General features: G+C 39.9%; 1 protein-coding gene across 2 annotated transcripts; it reads left to right on the top strand.

Moving 5' to 3' along the window:
• Positions 1-12,616: 12,616 nt before the first annotated feature.
• On the top strand, positions 12,617-20,760 carry LOC110301912 (olfactory receptor 8B12-like). 2 transcript variants are annotated; one of them, XM_085828245.1, is made up of 2 exons: positions 12,617-12,634; positions 19,840-20,760. In XM_085828245.1, exons 1-2 carry the CDS (start codon positions 12,620-12,622, stop codon positions 20,758-20,760), a joined length of 936 nt encoding a protein of 311 aa, XP_085684371.1. In that variant the 5' UTR covers positions 12,617-12,619. The 2 variants fall into 2 exon arrangements, with proteins under 2 accessions (XP_085684371.1, XP_021028288.1); XM_021172629.1 differs by lacking the exon at positions 12,617-12,634 and having other exon boundaries at positions 19,825-20,760.
• The last annotated feature ends 1,229 nt before the right edge of the window (positions 20,761-21,989 follow it).

A 21,989-nucleotide genomic window follows, 5' to 3' on the forward strand; every position in this document is an offset into this window, starting at 1 on the left:
TGCTGAGGTGTATTTTTTGTATACAACAAAATGATGGATACTGTTTTCTCATTCATTCTCTTAGCCTGTGTCTTTTTATTGAGGAATTGAGTCCATTAATGTTGAGATATTAATGACCAATGATTGTTATTTCCATGTTGGTGGTGTTTGTGTGTGTGTGTGTGTTGTTTTTGTATGGAATTACTTATATCCTGTGTTTTCTTGGATGCAGTTATCCTCCTTGGGTTGGAGTTTTCCTTCTGCTATTTTTTGTAGGGGTATATTTATGCATAGATATTGTTTGAATTTAGATTTGCCTTTGGATGTTTTGTTTTCTCCATCTATGGTGATTGAGAGTTTTTCTGGATATAGTAGCCTAGGTTGGCATGTGATGACTTTTAAAGATTGCATAATATCTGTCCAGGCCCTTCTAGCTTTTAGAGTCTCTGTCGAGAAGTCAGGTGTAATTCTGATAGGTTTGATTTTTGTATGATACCTGGCCTTTCCCACCTTCTGCTTCTAGTATTGTTTCTTTGTTCTGTAGATTTTGTGTTTTGTTTATTATGTGCTAGGAGTTTTTTTTTTTTTTCCAGTCTAATTGATGTTCTATAAGCTTCTTGTATGTTTATAGGTATCTCTTTCTTTAGGCTGGAAATTTTTCTTCTATGAAAACCTGCTTAAAATACTCTGTTTACAATAGTTTTGGACCTTGGAGCCGGAACTCTTCACCTTCCTCTATTCCTATTATTATGACACCTAAGACTTAACCGAAGAACGTTAGGTGTTTTCATATTACACCAGATTTTCTAGACATTTTGTATCAGGAATTTTTAGATTTACATTTTCTTTGACTGATATATCAACATATTCGAAGTGCTGGGATTAAAGGCATACACCACCACCGCCCAGCAGTTTGTGTTTTCTTTATTGCTTCTATTTCAAATTTCAAATCTTGCACATGGTTTTTACCCTTTTTATATTTTATTTTCTTCACCTGTTCATAATTGTATTTTCCAGTATATCTTTAAGATATTTATTTGTTTCCTCTTTAAAGAATAATTGTGTTTCCTTATATTTCTTTAAGGGATGTACTCATTTCCTTTTTAAAGGCCTCTATTATCTTTAAAAGATTGGATTTAAGGCCATTTTCTTGTGTTTCAGTTGTGTTAGTATAAGATTCTGGTGAGCCTTAGCTTACTTGGGACCCCCTGAGTGAACCACATGGAGTCTGGAATCGATATAAAAAGCAAGAGTAATTTATTGTTCCAATGAGTTGAGGGTTGTCCTACACCTGAAAGAGAGGTGGCAAACCCCTGCAGCCCATTTGGTCAGTCTTTATACATGTTTCAGAGCAGCAGCAATTAGGTACAGTTTGATTGGCAGAACACTATGACTTTCAAACTGATTGGTCTTTAGGGAATGAGGTTGCAGAAACTTCTCTTGTCTGTAGGTAGCCAACATGCTTTGGGCCTTCCTTCCCTACCTGAAGGTGGCCGATGGTTGCAATCCCCCACCCACTATTGTCTGAGAAATATTAATTAGCCTCCCCCTTCCCTCCCTGAACTGACCTCTTAGTTAGGATATCTAGGGATTGCTGTAGTAGTGTAGCCATGCTCTGAAGGTGTCCTGTTGCTCTGGTTTCTACTGATTTTGTTGTTTTGAGAGTCTTTAATCATCTGAGATTGCTTTGGTCCCTGGATATTCCTTTTTAGTAGGTTTTTGGAGGGGAGTTGATCTTGATGGTCCAGGTGTGTCAGACTTCTGATGGGTATCCTTGGGCTGTATGGTTTCAGATATACAGGTCTGTACAGTTCAAGAGTTGCAGGTCTGATGAAGCTGGGCAGAGAGGTCATGGGAGAATGGAGGTTCACCTGGGCTAACAGGCCATCAGAGCAGCTTGGTAGGCCCTAGAGGAGTTAGCCAGCAGGGAAGAAGAGTGGGGGAGGGGAAGTTAACCTGTAGCTTTCAGGCTGCAAAGGTCTGATGAAGATGAGCAGAGAGGTGGTGGGAAGAATGGAAGTCTAGAGGGGGTAGCAGCCTGCTTAGGGAAGCTTGGTGTGCACCAGAGGACTCAGCAAGCAGGATAGATGGAAGGGAAAAGGGAAACTAACCTGTATCCTTTAGGGTTGTAGAGGTCTGGTGAAGATGGGTAGAGAGGTGGGGTGAGTATGGAGGTCCAGAAGGGATAGCAGTCTGCTTAATGCAGCTTGGCTTGTCCCAGAGGACTCAGCGAGCAGGAAAGATGGATGGGGGAGGGGAAGCCTTGTGTTGGATTTTTAAGGACATGCTAATCCAATTAGTGTCTTAGCATTTTATTTTAGCCTTTTATTCAACATTTTCATTTTTTGAAGCAATATATATATGTGTATATATATATATATATATATATATATATATATATATATATTACTAGTTTATCTACAGAACTTGTTTCTAAATAAAATGAGAATAGTATTTTCAAAGCCATTCACAATGCTAGTGTACTAAGTATGCATTTTGTTTGCCTATGGGATTAACCTTACTCAACCATGACCCAAATTGCAAAATCTCTATACCAAGAAAGTCACATTTGGAGCAACTTGTTTGCAGCACTGGACAAGGTAGTTAGGCTGCCTGCTGATCAAAATAAATTCATCAGGTAAGGATTCCTGTTCTAATACCAAGAACACCAGCAATAACTTAAAATGGTTAAAGCAAAACTGACATTAATTTTTGGAGACATTTAAGAAAAAACCTCTTAACCAAGTTAGTTTTTCTAATTCAAAGGAGGTTTAAAATTCTCAAGAAGTTTAGAATAAAAACTACTAATTACAATGTGAATTGGGCTTCTGGGTAGGTAGGGAAGTGGGAAGGATCTGAGAGGAGTAGTAGTAGGAGATAAGATATGATCAAAGCATATCAGATGAAAAATATTTAATAAAATAACTATACAAATTTAGACTCTTTCTTCATGTGTATCTTTATATAAGAAACAATAAATCTACTGACTTCAAGAACATATACATGTGACACAAGATATACCTAGACTCTGTTTAGGAAACACAACATGTAACATGCAATGAGTCAGCAAGTAAGAAGGCATGTTAAGTGGCCACTAGGTATATTGCTTCAATTAATAGTTAAGAGAAATGTAGGTAGAATCGCCATATCATTATGTACTGAACAGAACTGGATAAATTAAAGACAGCAATAACACAAGTACTGGGGAGTGCTTCAGGCCATCACTTTTTTACTGATGGAGGTGTCAAATGAGAAAACCATTAGCATTTTGTCTAAGCTCCACCCCAAAGTTAACTGGCAATGGAAGAAGTAAAACGTAAAAACAAAATTCTAGGCCTTTAGGCCCAAGTTTGGGAATGTGACCTCTGTGGCTCAGTGCTCCGAGGTGTGTTGGTCATAAAACAGATAGCGACATTCCTTCCTCCACCCACCCGCTTCCTGGGTTCAAAGAGTGTTCATTCAAAGAAAGTCACCCTGACCCACCCTGACCATTGCTGGAACCTGCAATGCAAATGTGCTATTGTTAGGGGCTCTAAGAAACTGTCTTGAGAGCTAACAATTACCAGGTATTCCTTGTGACACTTGTGACTTTGTACTTCCTTGTGACTCTTAACTGGTATCTTTGGTATTTTTTTTTCAACAACGCCCTTCCTTGAGTTGTGGTTTCTTCCTTTAAATACCCCCTTATCCAGCTACTCGGGGCACCATGGTCCTCTACCCCTGCGTGGTGTATGACCGTGGGCCCGAGAGCGCTCTTGAATAAAAATCCTCTTGCAGTTTGCAGCAAGACTGTTTCTTGTTGGTGATTTTGGGGTGTCGCCTCTCTTGAGTCAGAATGTGGGGGAGTCCTCACCATGTGGGTCTTTCAGCAACAGCCAGGTATGCCTGACTCACTATAAAAGGGGCTGTTTGCCCCCTCCTCTCTCTCTTGCTCTTGCCTTTCTGCTACTGCTCTCTCCCTATTCCCTCACCCCCCCCACATGCTCATGGTTGGCCTCTATTCCTTTATCTCTCTCTCTCTCTCTCTCACTCTCTCTCTCTCTCTGTCTCTGTCTCTCTCTTTCTTTCACTCTCTCTGTTTCTCAGCCTCTACTATCCTCTTAACTCTCCTCCCCAAGTACTGAGTAAACGCTATACTATCCTATCCTGTAACTGGTACCTCAGGGGGAAGGGATCACTCAGCATGGGCCCTCTGTGGCACCCCATTTCCCTAAACCTCATCACACATCCATAAATCATATTCCTTCTCTCTTCATCCTTTTATAAACACATTAAAAATCACTTTAGCAAATTCCATGGAAGATTTTTGTTCAGTTAAATTTAGGCACTCTGTATTGAATAAAAATTTGCTTAAGTGTTTTCCAAAACACGATGGAAATATGTACTGGTTGGTTTTGTATGTCAGTTTGACACAAGCTGGAGTTATCAAAGAGAAAGTAGCTTCAGTTGAGGAAATGCCTCCATGAGATCCAGCTGTGAGGCATTCTCTCAGTTAGTGATCAAGGGGGAGGGCCCCCTGTGGGTGGTGCTATCTCTGGGCTGGTAGTCTTGGGTTCTATAAGAAAGCAAGCTGAGCAAGCCAGGGGAAGTAAGCCATGGCCTCTGCATTAGCTCCTGCTTCTTGACTTGCTTGAGTTCCAGTCCTGACTTCCTTTGGTGATGAACAGTAATGTGGAAGTGTAAGCTGAATAAACCCTTTCCTCCCCAACTTGTTTCTGGGTCATGATGTTTGTACAGGAATAGATACCCTGGCTAAGACAAAATATTATTTTCAAAGACATCTGTAAGGATGTTTATAGGAGCTTTGCTTATGATAGTCCTGTTAGGTAACAAAGCTGAGCCCTCAGATGGCAGCACAGCTGCCAATACACTAGAATGACTGCCCTAGCTCAGTCAATGTAGAGGGCTATGAGGCAACAGAAACCTAACCCTCAGCCTTTCTCAGATACTCTGACTCAGGCATTTTGTTTATCAGGTAACTGGTTTCCCCATTCCATCTGCTGCCTATAAACTAGCCTGATTGTCACAGGCACAGACCCCTGTGCCTTGTCTCCCAATAAACTGTCTTCCCCCTGCCCCCATCTGTAGAGTGGCCCTGTTTAGTGAGTTCACTGTGCTTACAAGTTCAAATTAGAAATGTTAGGTCTTAGAAACCAAGGACAAAAGGTAGCTGAGGTGCCTAGTAACTTATGAAAGCAAGTACTGGCTAGTCTCCAGCATCACTTAGCACCCATGGCTCCTCCCAGCACTTTTCATCTGCCCCATACTTTCAACTACTCTCTCTCAGGTCTGAGCCTTAGCCTCATTTCCCCAAGCATAATCCCTATATAACTCAGCTATTTTGTCTACATATCTTTCTTAGTCTCTTGGCCTGGAGATGCCTCTAGATTGTGGCTCCTCTCTTATTCCCCCTCACTCCCACCCCACCTCGCTTAGGTTTATTCAGCTGGTTATGTTCAGACTAGACTCTTTGCTCTACCTGTTTTCTCACTTATATGCACAATAAAAATCTTCTCCATATTTTAGAAGTAGTCATATCCTCCATTTTTTATTTCATTGTTTTTATTCAGAAACAATTGATTTTTTTCATTAGATTGTCTTAAATAGTAGATGAGTAACCAATATGTTCATACAATTAAATGTTATTTAGATATTTCACTCCAGAGTCTCTCTAAGATGGGTACATGCAGGAGAGCATGGGCCACAGAAGCAACAGAGCTTCTTCTTCTTCTTCTTCTTTTTTTTAATTTTATTTTTTATTGTGTATTTATTTCATTTACATTTCCAATGCTATCCCAAAAGTCCCCCACACGCTCCCCCTCACTCCCCCCCACTCCCACTTCTTGGCCCTGTCATTCCCCTGTACAGAGGCATATAACGTTTGCACAACTAATGGGCCTCTCTTTCCACTGATGGCTGACTAGGCCATCTTCTGATACATATGCAGCTAGAGACATGAGCTCCAGGGGGGTACTGGTTAGTTCATATTGTTGTTCCACCTATAGTATTGTAGGTCCCTTTAGCTCCTTGGGTACTTTCTCTAGCTCCTCTATTGGGGGCCCTGTGGTCCATCCAATAGCTGACTGTGAGCATCCACTTCTGTGTTTGCTAGGCCCTGGCATAGTCTCACAAGAGACAGCTCTATTTGGGTCCTTTCAGCAAAATCTTGCTAGTGTATGCAATGGTGTCAGCGTTTGGAAGCTGATTATGGGATGGATCCCCAGATATGGCAGTCTCTAGATGGTCCATCCTTTTGTCACAGCTCCAAACTTTGTCTCTGTAAGTCCTTCCATGGGTGTTTTGTTCCCAATTCTAAGAAGGGGCACAGTGGCCACACTTTGGTCTTCATTCTTCTTGAGTATCATGCGTTTAGCAAATTGTATCTTATATCTTGGGTATCCTAAGTTTCTGGGCTAATATCCACTTATCAGTGAGTACATATTGTGTGAGTTCCTTTGTGATTGAGTTACCTCACTCAGGATGATGCCCTCCAGGTCCATCCATTTGCCTAGGAATTTCATAAGTTCATTCTTTTTAATAGCTGAGTAGTACTCCATTGTGTAAATGTACCATATTTTCTGTATCCTTTCCTCTGTTGAGGGGCACCTGGGTTCTTTCCAGCTTCTGGCTATTATAAATAAGGCTGCTATGAACATAGTGGAGCATGTGTCCTTCTTACCAGTTGGAACATCTTCTGGATAAATGCCCAGGAGAGGTATTGTGGGATCCTCCGGTAGTACTATGTCCAATTTTCTGAGGAACCGCCAGACTGATTTCCAGAGTGGTTGTACGAGCTTGCAATCCCACCAACAATGGAGGAGTGTTCCTCTTTCTCCACATCCTCGCCAGCATCTGCTGTCACCTGAATATTTGATCTTAGCCATTCTGACTGGTGTGAGATGGAGTCTCAGAGTTGTTTTGATTTGCATTTCCCTGATGATTAAGGATGTTGAACATTTTTTTCAGGTGCTTCTTTGCTATTCGGTATTCCTCAGGTGAGAATTCTTTGTTCAGCTCTGAGCCCCATTTTTAATGGGGTTATTTGATTTTCTGGAGTCCACCTTCTTGAGTTCTTTATATATATTGGATATTAGTCCCCTATCTGATTTAGGATAGGTAAAGATCCTTTCCCAATCTGTTGGTGGTCTTTTTGTCTTATTGGCGGTGTCTTTTGCCTTGCAGAAGCTTTGCAACTTTATGAGGTCCCATTTATCGATTCTCGATCTTACAGCACAAGCCATTGCTGTTCTATTCAGGAATTTTTCCTCTGTACCCATATCTTCGAGGGTTTTCCCAACTTTCTCCTCTATAAGTTTCAGTGTCTCTGGTTTTATGTGGAGTTCTTTAATCCACTTAGATTTGACCTTAGTACAAGGAGATAGGAATGGATCAATTTTCAATCTTCTACATGATAACCGCCAGTTGTGCCAGCACCATTTGTTGAAGATGATGTCTTTTTTCCATTGGATGGTTTTAGCTCCTTTGTCAAAGATCAAGTGACCATAGGTGTGTGGGCAACAGAGCTTCTTGGACACAGTCTTACAGGGCCTTCATCCCCAGCCAGGAGGTGGAGCTGATCCTCAGTCCTCTGTCACCTTCCCTACCAGAGGAGAGCTTGCCTCCAGGGAGTGCTGTGACCCTGGGACTCAGGGGAAATCACCATTTACTCGAAGATGTGTCTCTAAGGCAGGTCACTCAGGAGAGCACAGGCAACAGAGCTTCTAGGACAGAGTCCTACAGACCTATATCTGCAGCCAGGAAGGGGGGGGGCTGTTCTACAGCCCCCTGTGTACTGGTCTTGTCAGGAAAAAAAGTGATTTTAGGAGTGCTGACACAGGCTTACAGACTCACAGGAAGAGCAAGCTCCAGCCAGAGACAGGTAGAACATCTACACCAGAGATTACCAAATGGTGAAAGGCAAATGCAAGAATGTTACCAACAGAAACCAAGAGTATTTGGCATCATCAGAACCCAGTACTCCCACCACAGTGAGTCCTAGGTACCCCAACACACCGGAAAAGCAAGATTCAGATTTAATATCATATCTCATGATGCTGGTAGAGGATTTTAAGAAGGACAGTAATAACTCCCTTAAAGAAATACAGGGGAACACAGGTAAACAGGTAGAAAACCTTAAAGAGGAAACATAAAAATTCCTTAAAGAATTACAAGAAAACACAACCAAGCAGGTTAAGGAATAGAACAAAATCATCCAGGATCTAAAAATGGAAATAGAAACAATAAAGAAATCACAAAGGGAGACAACCCTGAAGATAGAAAAACTAGGAAAGAGATCAGGAGTCATAGATGCAAGCATCACCAACAGAATACAAGAGATGGAAGAGAGAATCTCAGGAGCAGAAGATTCCATAGAAAACATGGACACAATGATCAAAGAAAATGAAAAATGCAAAAAGATCCTAACTCAAAACATCCAAGAAATCCAGGACACAATGAGAAGACCAAACCTAAGGATAATAGGTATAGATGAGAATGAAGACTATCAAAGGGCCAGTAAACATTTTAAACAAAATTATAGGAGAAAACTTCACTAACCTAAAGAAAGAGATGCCCATGAACAAGAAGGCTACAGAACTCCAAAAGACTGAACCAGAAAAAAAGTTCCTACCAACACATTATAATCAAAACAGCAAATGCACTTAACAAAGATAGACTATTAAAAGCAGTAAGGGAAAAATGTCAAGTAACACATAAAGGCAGACATATTAGAATAACACCAGACTTCTTATCAGAGACTAGGAAAGCCAGAAGATCCTGGACAGATGTTATATATACCCTAAGAGAACACAAATGCCAGAGCAGGCTACTATACCCAATGAAACTGTCAATTACCATATATGGATAAACCAAGGTACTCCATGACAAAACCAAATTTACACAATATCTTTTCACATATCCAACCGTTCAAAGGATAATCAATGGCAAACTCCAACATAAGGAGGAACCATGTACCCTAGAAAAAACAAGAAAGTAATCTTTCAAAAAACCTAAAACAAGATAGCCACAAGAACAGAATTCCAACTCTAACAACAAAAATAACAGGAAGCAACAATTACTTTTCCTTAATACCTCTTAATATCAATGGACTCAATTCTAAAATAAAAAGACGTAGACTAACACTGTGGCTACATAATCAGGACCCAACATTTTGCTGCATACAGGAAACCCACCTCAGGGACAAAGACAGACAATACCTCAGAGTAAAAGGCTGGAAAACAAATGGTCCCAAGAAACAAGCTGGAGCAACCATTCTAATAATGAATAAAATCAAATTTCAACCTAAAGTGATCAAAAAATATAAGGAAGGACACTTCATACTCATCCAAGTTAAAATCTACCAGGATGAATTCTCAATTCTGAGCATCTATGCTCCAAATACAAGGGAATCCACACTTATAAAAGAAACTTTAATAAAGCGCAAAGTACACATTGCACTGCACACAATAATAGTGGGAGACTTCAACACCCCACTCTCATGATCAATAGAAAGATGATGGAAACAGAAACTAAACAGAGACACAGTGAAACTAACAGAAGTTTTTAAACAAATGAATTTAACAGATATCTATAGAACATTTTATCCTAAAACAAAAGGATATACCTTCACCTCAGCACTTCATAGCTCCTTCTCCAAAACTGACCATATAATCGGTCACAAAACAGGTCTCACCAGATCTAGGAAGACTGAAATAATCCCATGCATCCTATCAGATCACCACAGACTAAGGCTGATCTTCAATAACAACATAAATAATAGAATGCCCATATACATGTGGAAGCTGAACAACACTCTACTCAGTGATAACTTGGCCAAGGAAGAAATAAAGAAAAAATATAATGATTTATAGAGTTTACTGAAAATAAAGTCACAACATACCCAAACTTATGAGACAGAATAAAAGCAGTCCTAAGAGGAAAACTCATAGCTCTGAGTGCCTCCAAAAAGGAACTGGAGAGAGAGCATACACTAGCAGCTTGACATCAAACCTGAAAGCTCTAGAACCAAAAGAAGCAAATTCACCCAAGAGGAGAATAGGGCAAAAAATAATCAAACTCAGGGTTGAAATCAACCAAGTGGAAACAAAAAGAACTATGCAAAGAATCAACCAAACCAGGAGCTGATTCTTTGAGAAAATCAACCAAATAGATAAACCCTTAGCCAGATGAACTAGAGGGCACAGGGACAGTATCCTAATTAACAAAATCAGAAATGAAAAGAGAGACATAACAACAGAAACTGAGGAAATCAAAAAAATCATCAGGTCCTACTAAAAATGCCTATACTCAACAAAACTGGAAAACCTGGATGAAATGGACAATTTTCTAGACAGATACCAGGTACCAAAGTTAAATCAGAATTGGATTAACGATCTAAACAGTCCCATATCCCCTAAAGAAATAGAAACAGTCATTAGTAGTCTCTCAACCAAAAAAACCCAGGACCAGATGGGTTGAGAGCAGAGTTCTATCAGACCTTCAAAGTTGACCTAATAGCAATACTCCTCAAATTATTCCACAAAATAGAAACAGAAGGTACTCTACACAATTCTTTCTATGACCTAAACCACACTAAGACTCAACAAAGAAAGAGAACTTTAGACCAATTTTCCTTATGAATATGGATGCAAAAATGCTCAATAAAATTCTGGCAAACCAAATCCAAGAACACATTAAAAGGATCATCAAGTAGGCTTCATCTGAGGGATGCAGGGATGGTTAAATATAAGGAAATCCATCAATGTATTCCAGTATATAAACACTCAAAAAAAAAACCCACATGATCATCTCATTAGATGCTGAGAAAGCATTTGACAAAATTCAACACCCCTTTGTGATAAAATTCTTGAAAGATCAGGAATTCGCCCAAACCTAAACAAAGTAAAAGCAATATACAGCAAACCAGTAGCCAACAACAAACTAAATGGAAAGAAACTTTAAGCAATCCCACTAAAATCAGGGATTAGAAAAGGCTGCCCACTCTCTCCCTACCTATTCAATATAGTACTTGAAGGCCTAGCCAGAGCAATTCAACAACAAAAGGAGATCAAGAGAATACAAATTGGAAAGGAAGAAGTCAAAATATCACTATTTGCAGATGATATGATAGTATACATATGTGATCCCAAAAATTCCACCAGAGAACTCCTAAACCTGATAAACAACTTCAGCAAAGTAGTTGGATATAAAATTAACTCCAACAAATCAGTGGCCTTTCTCTATACAAAGGATAAACAGGCTGAGAAAGAATTTAGGGAATCAACACCCTTCACAATAGTCACAAATGGTGTGACTCTCACTAAGCAAGTGAAAGATCTGTATGATAAGAACTTCAAGTCTCTGAAGAAAGAAATCAAAGAAGATCTCAAAAGATGGAAAGATGTCCCATGCTCATTGATTGGTAGGGTTAATATATTAAAAATGGCTATCTTGCTGAAAGCAAGCTACTGATTCAGTGAAATCCCCATCAAAATTCCAACTCAGTTCTTCACAGTGTTAGGCCAATTTGCAAATTCATCTGGAATAACAAAAAAACCTAGGATAGCAAAAACTATTCTCATCAATAAAAGAACTATTGGTGGTATCACCATCCCTGACCTCAATCTGTACTACAGAGCAATTGTGATAAAAACTGCATGGTACTGGTATAGTGACAGAGAGGTAGATCAATGGAATAGGACTGAAGGCCCAGATATGAACTCACACACCTATGGTCACTTGATCTTTGACAAAGGAGCTAAAATCATCCTGTGGAAAAAGGACAGCATTTTCAACAAATGGTGCTGGCTCAACTGGAAGTTAGCATGTAAAAGAATGTGAACTGATCCATTCGTATCTCCTTGTACAAAGCTCAAGTCCAAGTGGAGCAAGGGCCTCCACATAAAAGCAGACACTGAAACTTACAGAGGAGAAAGTAGGGAAGAGCCTTAAAGATATGGGCACTGAGGATAAATTCCTGAACAGAACACCAATGTCTTGTGCTGTAAAATCAAGAATCCACAAATGGGATCTCATCAATTGCAAAGCTTCTATAAGGCAAAGGACACTGTCAATAAGGCAAAATGGCAACCAACAGGTTGGGAAATGATCTTTACCAATCCTACATTCAATAGAGGACTAATATCCAATAATGTACAAAGAACTCAAAAAGTTGGACTCTAGAGAACCAAATAACCCTATTAAAATATGGGGTGCAGAGCTAAACAAAGAATTCTCAACTGAGGAAACTCAAATGGTCAAGATGTACCAACAGAAATGTTCAACATCTTCAATCATCAGGGAAATGCAAATCAAAAGAACCCTGAGATTCCACCTCACATCAGTCAGAATGGCTAAGATTAAAAACTCACGTGACAGCAGATGCTGACGAGGATGTTGAGGAAGAGGAACACTCCTCCTCTGCTGGTGAAATTGCAAGCTGGTACAACCACTCTGAAAATCAGTTTGGTGGTTCCTCAGAAAACTGGAAATTGTGCTACTGAGGACCCAGTATCACCACTCCTGGGATATATCCAGAAGATGCTCCAACATGTAATAAGGACACATTCTCCACTATGTTAATAGCAGCCTTATTTATAATAGCCAAAAGCTGGAAAGATCCCAGATGTCCCACAACAGAGGAATGGATACAGAAAATGTGATACAGTTACATAATGGAGTACTATGCAGCTACTAAAAACAATTAATTTATGAAATTTTTAGGCAAATGGATGTATCTGGAGGATATCATCTTGAGTGAGTTAACCCAATCACAAAAGAACACATATGATATGCACTCACAGATAAGTGGATATTCGCCCAGAAGGTCGGAATACCCAAGATTCAATTCACAAACCACCAAAGGTATACCAAAGGGGACAAAACACCCATGGAATGCATTACAGATACAAAGTGTGGAGCTGAGACTGAAGGTATGACCATCCAGAGACTGCCCCACCTGGGGATCCATCCCACTGACAATCACCAAACCCATACAGTATTATGGATGCCAAGAAGTGCTTGCTGACAGGAGCCTGATATAGCTGTCTCCTGAGAGGATCTGCTAGTGCCTGACAAATACAGAGGTGGATTCTCATGGCCATCCATGAGACATAACACAGGGTCCCCAATGAAGGAGCTAGATAGAGAAACCAAGGAGTTGAAAGAGTTTGCAGCTCCATAGAAGGAACAATAATATGAACTAACCAGGACCCCCCTCCCCCCAGCATTCTTAGGGACTAAACTACCAACCAAAGAGTACACATGGTGGGACTCATGACTCCAGCTGTGTATGTTGCAGAGGATGGCCTAGTCAGACATCAATGGGAGGAGAGCCCTTGGTACTCTGAAGGCTCTATTATCCAGTGTAGGGGAATGCCAGCACCAGGAAGTGGGAATGGTTGGGTTGGTGAGCAGGGGGATGCAGGAGAGGATGGGGGAGGAATTTTTCAGAGGGGAAACCAGGAAGGGGGATAAGGAGAAATGTAAATAAAGAAAGTATCCAATAAAAACAATGTGCTTTTTAAAGAAGATAAGTATAATGTCTAATTTATGGACTGTGCCAGGGGTGGGAGAAAAAACAGTTACTGGGACAATAAAGTACACACTGAATGTCTGCACTAAGTGGGACTGGAGGTAGGGCAGGTAGGCCAGGCCATGGTGATCACATGGAGTGGTTCTGACACATGGAATTGGAGGCATGCCAGAATGGGCCATGGATACATACCTGCCAGTAAGACCATGTGGAGTGGCTTTCACAGGTGGGATTAGAAGCACCATCACCTATATGAGTATTCATTTACAATTTTTTAACTTAATTTAGTTTTTTTTTTTAATCTTACTGTGTTTGGGATCCAGTTCAGGAACTTGGTCTTGCTAGGGAAATGCTCTGCCAATGAGACATGCCCTTCTTAAGTAATGAAAGCAGTAGAAACCTAGATTAAAAAGGTAGCTTAATCACTTGTCTGAGAGTTATATTTCTTCAAGAGAAATTTCTTTCTTCTTTGGCTAAAGGCATCATAAATAGCTCTGAGAAAGTATTCACAATGTAGCTCGCTAGATACCAGCTCAATTTGTGCCTTATAGGAAATACACTGGATCTCTGCCCGAAAGCTGATTTGAAAATTAGGGAAACTCAGAGAAATGGATGATATGTTTAGACTAGAGATACACAGAGATTACAACTCTTCACTGCATGACTTCTGATTCTAAAGAAGGTCTAGAAAGTTCTTTTGTTGCTGTAATTTGTGATATCTAAAATTCCCTTCAGTAGAGACAGTTCTTTTTAGTGGCCCTATTGTCTGAGTCAGGAGGCAATGAGTGCTGTGACAAGTTCATCATTGTTCACCCACTGACCCACTAAAGTGATGGATACTGACTGAAACAGTGTAATCATCATTTTTAAAGACCTGACCAACAGGATCATTATATGCTTCATAACCCATCCAATCCCGGTAAATGTTTCATGATTTGTCATCTTGTTTAAATATATAGTGCAGAATTCCTGTCCTTTCTCTTTCCTCATGCTTACTATCTGCTGTGATATATCACATAACTTGTTTATTATTTGTTTTCTCTTTCTTAGTAATTGATACATATTATGCTTTTGTTAATGTTTTCTCTATAACCTCTAGAACAGTGCATGGTAGAATTTCTCAACTTGTTGAATGAGTTAGTGAGTATCACTTTCTTTTTCAGAGTCTCAGATGTGCCTTTGTCATTAATGAAGTACCTTTGAGCACATTTGAGATTCTCCTCAGTGGATTCTTAGTTATCTCCCAGAGATGGATCCCTTGTTGCTTTTCTGAACTCATTCAGCTTGACTTAGTTAGGGTTTCTATTGCTATGAAGAGACTCGATGTGCACATTGACTCTTATAAAGGAAAATATTTAATTGGTGCTGTCCTATAGGTTCAGAGGTTTGGTTCATTATCATTGTGGAGGGAAGCATGGTAGCATGCAGGCAGACATGGAGCTGGAGAACCTGAGAGTTCTACTTCTGGATCTTCAGGCAGCAGGAGGAGAGAGTGACACGGGGCCTGGTTTGAACACCTGAAACCTCAAAGTTTCCCCTTCTACTCCCCTTCCCATGACATACTTCCTCCAACAATCTACTCTAACAAGGCCACACCTCCCTATGAGCCTATGGGTGTCATTTTCATTCAAACCAGCACACCATATATTTCAGTAGTCTTCTTTTTATTGCTGAGTTGAATTTCATTTTAATGAAACACCATGGCTTATTCATCCCTTCTGTTAAGCCTTACTTTGTTAATTTCCAGTTTCAGCACCTGTGAGATGTCAAGTCCTGCTTGGCCATGGGATGACATGATATGGTTACTGCCCCTGGTACAGATCCAGCCGGACACGGGCCTCCATGAGTCTTGATGGTTGCTGTGGGCAAAAGACTTGCTTATATGAGAGTGTACATGAATGCTGAAAACAAGAGTTTGAATATATATAATATGTCCACTATGCAAAATATAAGGATGCAGTAGGAATTGTACAAGGAGTTTCATCAATCTTAAGGAACAGAGGCAACCGCAGTATGAGTCAGCTTGTCAGAAAGATACTAAGGAAGAGGATAAAGAGGTTTGGGGATATGTGATTGCAAGGCAAGATGCCACCCAGCTAAGTTTATTGTTTATGCTTACAAAGGCAGGTAGATTCCTGAGTTCAAGGTCAGCCTGGTCTAGGCACAGGAGTGGTAGGAATAGGAATCTTAGGGCTGGGTCCCACAAAGCTATCTTATTGTGTGTGCTTGTGCTTGCTGTTTCTTGATTCTAAGAATCAAGGGGCTGGGGTCATAGGAAATTGATTTAGGGGATAATTGAAAGGGAACCTGGGGTAATGTCTAAATTGATATGCAAATAAAAAGCTGGGCTTTTGATCTGCAAGAGATGAGCTATCCAGTGAGTTTTTAGAATATAGCAAAAGAAAGCTGTCTCAAGCAGAGCAGAACACAGAGAGCAGTCTGTAAAACTGTCCTGAGAAGAAGGAGAATGAAAAGGAGGAGGAGGAGGAGAAAGAGGAGGAGGAGGAGGAGAAGGAGGAGGAGGAGGAGAAGGAGAGCGAGAGAGTGAGAGAGTGAGAGAGAGAAGACAAGAAAGCTGACTCAAGGAGAAAATAGGCCATCAGCTTGGACCCATGATTTAAATTTGAGTCATTTGTTTTGCTTCTCCCAGACACCCCTCCCTTCTCTCAGGAACCCTTCTCCAAGCTGAGGATGGTCTTTGGCAGTGATATCTAGGTGTTGGAAACTAATTCTAAACAGGGTATTATTTTGGGGGAGTATTTCCTTGAGGGGATAATTGCTGGGTCATAGAGTAGGTGTATATTTTGTCTTGACAGATACTGCAAGCTTTACAAGAGAGCACACCACATTTCTACTAAGACTAGATAAGCAATATAAAATTTCTTCACGATTTTTGATAAGACTTATTATTATTAGTCTTTTAAATTTTACTGACAGGGATATACTCATCCATCCACGTAAATGTTCTTGATAGATTGAATAGACATCAGGCACCAGTTGTGTGTATCAATTGGCATTGGTGAGAATTCACACTTTATGCTAGCTTCATGGAGCTGGGATAAGCCTTTGAAAATATACTGTTGAAAATGTATTTCTGATATTATCTTTGAATTGTAAGACTTGTTGGGTTTTCATCTTGTATTCAAGTTAGCTGTTCCCTTGATATATATGTAATAGCTTGTGCATATCTTGATTTAAACCCTCTAGTACATGTGGGTTGTCACTTGGAAGCTGAGGAGAGTGTAGTACAGAAGAGAAACACTCTGATTTGGCAGAGCTGAGCAAGAACAGGACAGTGGTTTGGGAAGGGTTTGAATGCCACAGAGAACTGAGGTTGGAAAGGATTTATGGACCAATTGTCACTCTGTCATGCTTGCTTAAGAGGATGGGAAGGTCCAAGGTTTAGGACTCAGTTTCCACTCTGGTGTTTCCTCTCTTCACACTAGGTTGTTGGGGTTGTTACTTGTGCCGAACTGTAAATGTTTGCATTTACATCTGGAAATTTTTGATCCTGTTGATTTATGCAAGGTTCTTTTAATCTAACTCCTCTTGTAGTTTTAGTTGCACATCTCTATATTTTTGGCTGAATCATGTTATTGTTTTAATGACTTAAACAACCAAATTTACTTTTGAAGGAAAACTAAAAGAAAGTATTTTATGTATGCCCATGTATTTGATATTTGCACAGATATGAAGTTCCTCCTGTAGACTGGTACTTTCATCTGGAATGATTTGCTTTTCACATCTTGAAGTGCTTAGTAATAAATCCTTTCACTTTTCATTTGCTTGACAATTTCTTTGCTTCATTGCTGGAGGTATTTTTATCAGATACGTAATACTAGATTGACAATTGTTTTTCTTCAGAGTTTTAAAGATGTCATTTAATTGTCTCCTCATTTCCATTTCCTTTATAACTGGTGAGTTGATTTCACTTCAGGTCCCTAAGAATCTCTGAGCCTCTTGTCTATGCCTATTTCAAAGTGCTTTTCTTTTTAATCCAGTTTTCAGGTGTTTGACAATGTTATACATAACTATGATATGTTTTGTATTCACTGTTTTCTTGTTGTGGTTTCCTAAACTTACTTTGCTTTCTGGTTCATCAATATTACTGGATAGAAGCCTTTTAATTTAGTACTTAAAAGAAAATTTTCTATCTATTTTTTAGGTCACATTTTGGAACTGTGATTACAAATATATTGGACTTGTTTGAGATTATCCCAGAGGCTTGTGATTCCATGGCCTCTGGGAAAATGTTTTTTTTTTTTTCTTTTCATCTGAATTTAGTACAGCTGATTTCTATTAATTCTGTCTTTGATTTCACTGATACTATGTGTGACATTACCTAATCCGATATTAACTCAGCTCACAAAATTCCTAACCCTCTATAAAAGTTTCAATGTAGTAGTACCCAATTAATCCTACTCATTTCCACCCTGGAGGTGGCAGCATCCCTCGTGATACCTGCCCCAGTGTTCTGGGTTTTTGAATGAAACACACGCACACACACACGCACACGCACATGCACATGCACACACACACACACACACACACACACACACACACGCACACATACATGTGCGCACGTACACGCACATAACTTTAACAGTTCAATGACTGGCTCACTTCCAAACTTCCATGTGGCTAACACACTCCCTTCCTCCAATATTTCTGAGTTATTGCTTATTGCTTATCTATATCCATCTTTGTTGCCCTAGGCCCAGTCACGGGGCCCTCTTGGGATTGTTTTTCCCTGGCTCTTTCATGTCAGCTGTCTTTCTGTCCTCTGTACCTTCACAGGCATGGCAGCTATCTCCCTTCCTGCTGCTTTCTCAGTCCCCTGCCTGGAGTCCTAAAGTCCTGCCTCTGTCTCCTTGGCCAGCCATTGGCCACCAGCAACTTTATTTACCAATGAAACCTAACTGGAGGCAGGGTCCCTCAGCATCTTACATGCAGACTTGTGGATTCTTCTGTAATCTTGGGGACCAAATTAATATAATATAGGCAGCACTAGACCAAATATATAACATTTCTGTTTCAAAATTTTCAGTTGGCATTTTGTTGTTTCTTGTTTTGTTGTTCCTTGTTGGAATGTACTATTTGTTAGCTCAATCTTTTTCTTTCTATATAAATTAAAATGTATTTCAAGTGGCTATTTTAAAGTTCCTACTTCTAATTCCAGGCTATACAGATTTGCATTACTGAATATATTTTGGGCCCTGGACCATGTTTTATCATTTTACTGTATTTTTAGTAATATTGAATCTTCTGACACTAGGGATTTGGATATGTTGTAGGAACCAGGATCATCTCCTCCATCATAATTATAACTGTTAATTGTAAGAATTTTTTTCCTAAAGGCTAAACAAGGAATTTTACAGATAAACCAAACATTCCTGCTTCCTTAGGGAGTGAAACTCTGAGGAAATAGTCCTGAGAGAGACTCTGTCTTCATAACCAGGCCCCTGAGATCTGTAAATCAGAATGACACTCTTATTCTGTTATTCAAAGGCAGGGGCTGCTTCCTTCCTGGAACCTGCAGGGGCCACTGCATAAACAGCAATTGTGAATATTGTCAGTAGAGAAAGGATTACAAGATAAGCCTGAGTCTGCACTTTGGCCTTGCAGAAGAGACAGTTCTGCACTCCAAGCTATTCTTTCCTATTCATGAGGTATTTATTTTTCCTAGAACACTTCAGATGAGGGATAGTAAGCAGAACAACCCTGCTACAAGTAAAGGAAGGTATGTGCCCCTCTGACCCAGAACAGCCATGAAACAAGGGTTAGGAATACAGACTCTGTGTGGGTCTGCTGGAGCTTCCCTCCAGACGTCAGGCAGGAGTGAACACTGAGACTCTATGTCTTTGAGAACTCTGTGTCTCCTTTGCAAAGTGAGATTACTATATGGTCACATATTCCTATAGGCTCTCACAGTAACTCCTTAGTGTTAGTTTAGAACAAATCTATATTTAGTTGAGTTAGTAGATTGTAGGAAACACAACATCAACTTGTTAGTCTATAGTGCTGACCTAGAGAAGAATTCCCAATTTAAGTAACTGGCACAAAGCCAGGCATGGTAAAGGATCCATCTTCAGAGTCTGAGATGCTCAACCTCTCATTCTGGATGATAAGTGTAGCCCTTAATGTGCTCTGGAAGTTTTTGTCAGCTGGTAGTTCATTACTACCTACAATGTACGTAGTGCAAACCTCCTTTGGATTCCATTTTCAGAGGGAGAACATAGATTTCTGAGGATGGTGATGATGCTTCTTTTTATTCACTGGTTTTCTTCTCTGTCACACAGGCCGGGTTTCTGAGAAGAATGACTGCCAAGAATTCCTCTGTGACAGAGTTCATCCTTGCAGGCCTGACAGACCAACCAGAACTCCGCATGCCCCTCTTCTTCCTGTTTCTAGGTTTCTACATGGTGACTGTGGTGGGGAACCTGGGCTTGATCTCCCTGATTGGGCTGAACTCTCACCTGCACACCCCTATGTACTTCTTTATCTTCAATCTTTCTGTAATAGATTTCTGTTATTCCTCCACTGTCATCCCCAAAATGCTTATGAATTTTATCTCACGGAAGAACATCATCTCACACTCAGGGTGCATGACACAGTTGTTTTTCTTCTGTTTCTTTGTTGTCTCTGAGGCTTTCATTCTGTCAGCCATGGCATATGACCGTTATGTTGCCATCTGTAACCCCCTGATGTACATGGTAACCATGTCTCCCCAGGTATATTTACTGCTTTTGCTGGGAGTCTATGTGATGGGCTTTTCTGGGGCCATGGCCCATACAGGGAACCTTATGAATCTGAACTTCTGTGCTGACAACCTCATCAATCACTTCATGTGTGACATTCTTCCCCTTCTTGAGCTCTCCTGCAATAGCACCTTCATAAATGAGCTCGTAATCTTTATTGTTGTGGCTATTGGTATTGGTGTGCCCATTGTCACTATCTTCATTTCTTATGCCCTAATCCTCTCTATTATTCTTCGAATGCATTCCACAGAGGGCATGTCCAAGGCCTTCAGCACCTGCAGCTCCCACTTGATTGTGGTTTGTCTTTTCTTTGGTTCTGGGGCTTTCATGTACCTCAAACCTCCTTCCATTTTGCCCCTTGACCAAGGAAAAATGTCTTCTTTGTTCTATACAATTGTGGTGCCCATGTTGAACCCTCTGATCTATAGCTTGAGAAATAAGGATGTCAAAGTTGCTCTGAGGAAAACCTTGGGTAAGAGAATACTTTCTTAACAGAGGAGCCATATCATGAGCTGCAGTGGTATGACTGGTCTGTGAGCAGTATTCACATGGAAAGAGCTGTGTTTGGATAAGAAGATGCTATGTTTCCATGAGGAGTTCAAGGTTTGGTCATGTTTTTCCCTTTTTACACAAGAAAAGAAGTTTATGGCACTATGGAGAAACTAGGTCTTCACAGATGCTGGGGCAATTGTTCAACCAACAAACTACCAATTTCTAATTTTATGCAATTTTTTAATGATCCCAGGCCATTTATTCTTGAATGGGCCTTATAAATCATTTAATGTAATGTCATTTATTATGTATTGGAGACTCAGAAACATGTTGCTGTTCAAGGATAGCAAACTATTGTCAAAAATAAACTCAAGTTCAGAAAGTTGAATTTATTTCCATTTTTTGGGTTGACTTAATGTTTTGTTTTCTTGTCATAGTATGCCTCCTTTAGGGTTTCTTTTTGTTAATAATTTCAAATTATTTCATTTAATTAAGTTAAAATATAATTACATATTTGCCCTTATCTCTCTCCTCTTCATTACATTCAGTGCATTGCTTTCTCTTTCAAGTTCATGACCACTTTTTCTTTAATTTATATAGTCCTAAGTACACAAATGCAAGTTGATTAGTCTGTATAATGTGATCTGTAGATATATAATGTATGGGCCAATCCCTTGGTAGTATTTCCTTTTTAGCATGAAAATACATTAAAATTTTCTCTACTTATACTAATGTAATGTAAATTCTCAAAAGAAAGTTTGTGGGTAGTGGTAGTATTATTCAGTGGTTAAGAGCACTTGCTGTGCTGAGCATGGTGGCATACACCTTTAATCCCAGCACTCGGGAGGCAGGGGCAGGCAGATTTCTGAGTTCTAGGCCAGCTTGGTCTACAAAGTGAGTTCCAGGACAGCCTGGGCTATACAGAGAAACCCTGTTTCAAAAAATGAAAAAAACAAAAACACCCCCAAAAAACCAACCAAACAAACAAACAAAAAGAGCACTTGCTGCTCTTTCAGAGGACCTGCACATAGCTGTTAGCATCCAGGTTGAGCAGCCTCTCAACTGCATGTAGCTCTATGTCTATAGGATTATACCTTCCTCTGTTTAACTAGTACACCAACACACATGTGGAACATGCCTGTGCACACATAAACACAAATTTAAAAAAATCTTTAAAAATCAAGAAAATTACCATTACTACATTTTAGATAGGAGAAGAAAAATTTCCT

The sequence above is a fragment of the Mus caroli genome, unplaced genomic scaffold (assembly GCF_978045245.1).
Source record: "Mus caroli unplaced genomic scaffold, Mus_caroli_1 scaffold_11, whole genome shotgun sequence".
NCBI lineage: Eukaryota > Metazoa > Chordata > Mammalia > Rodentia > Muridae > Mus > Mus caroli.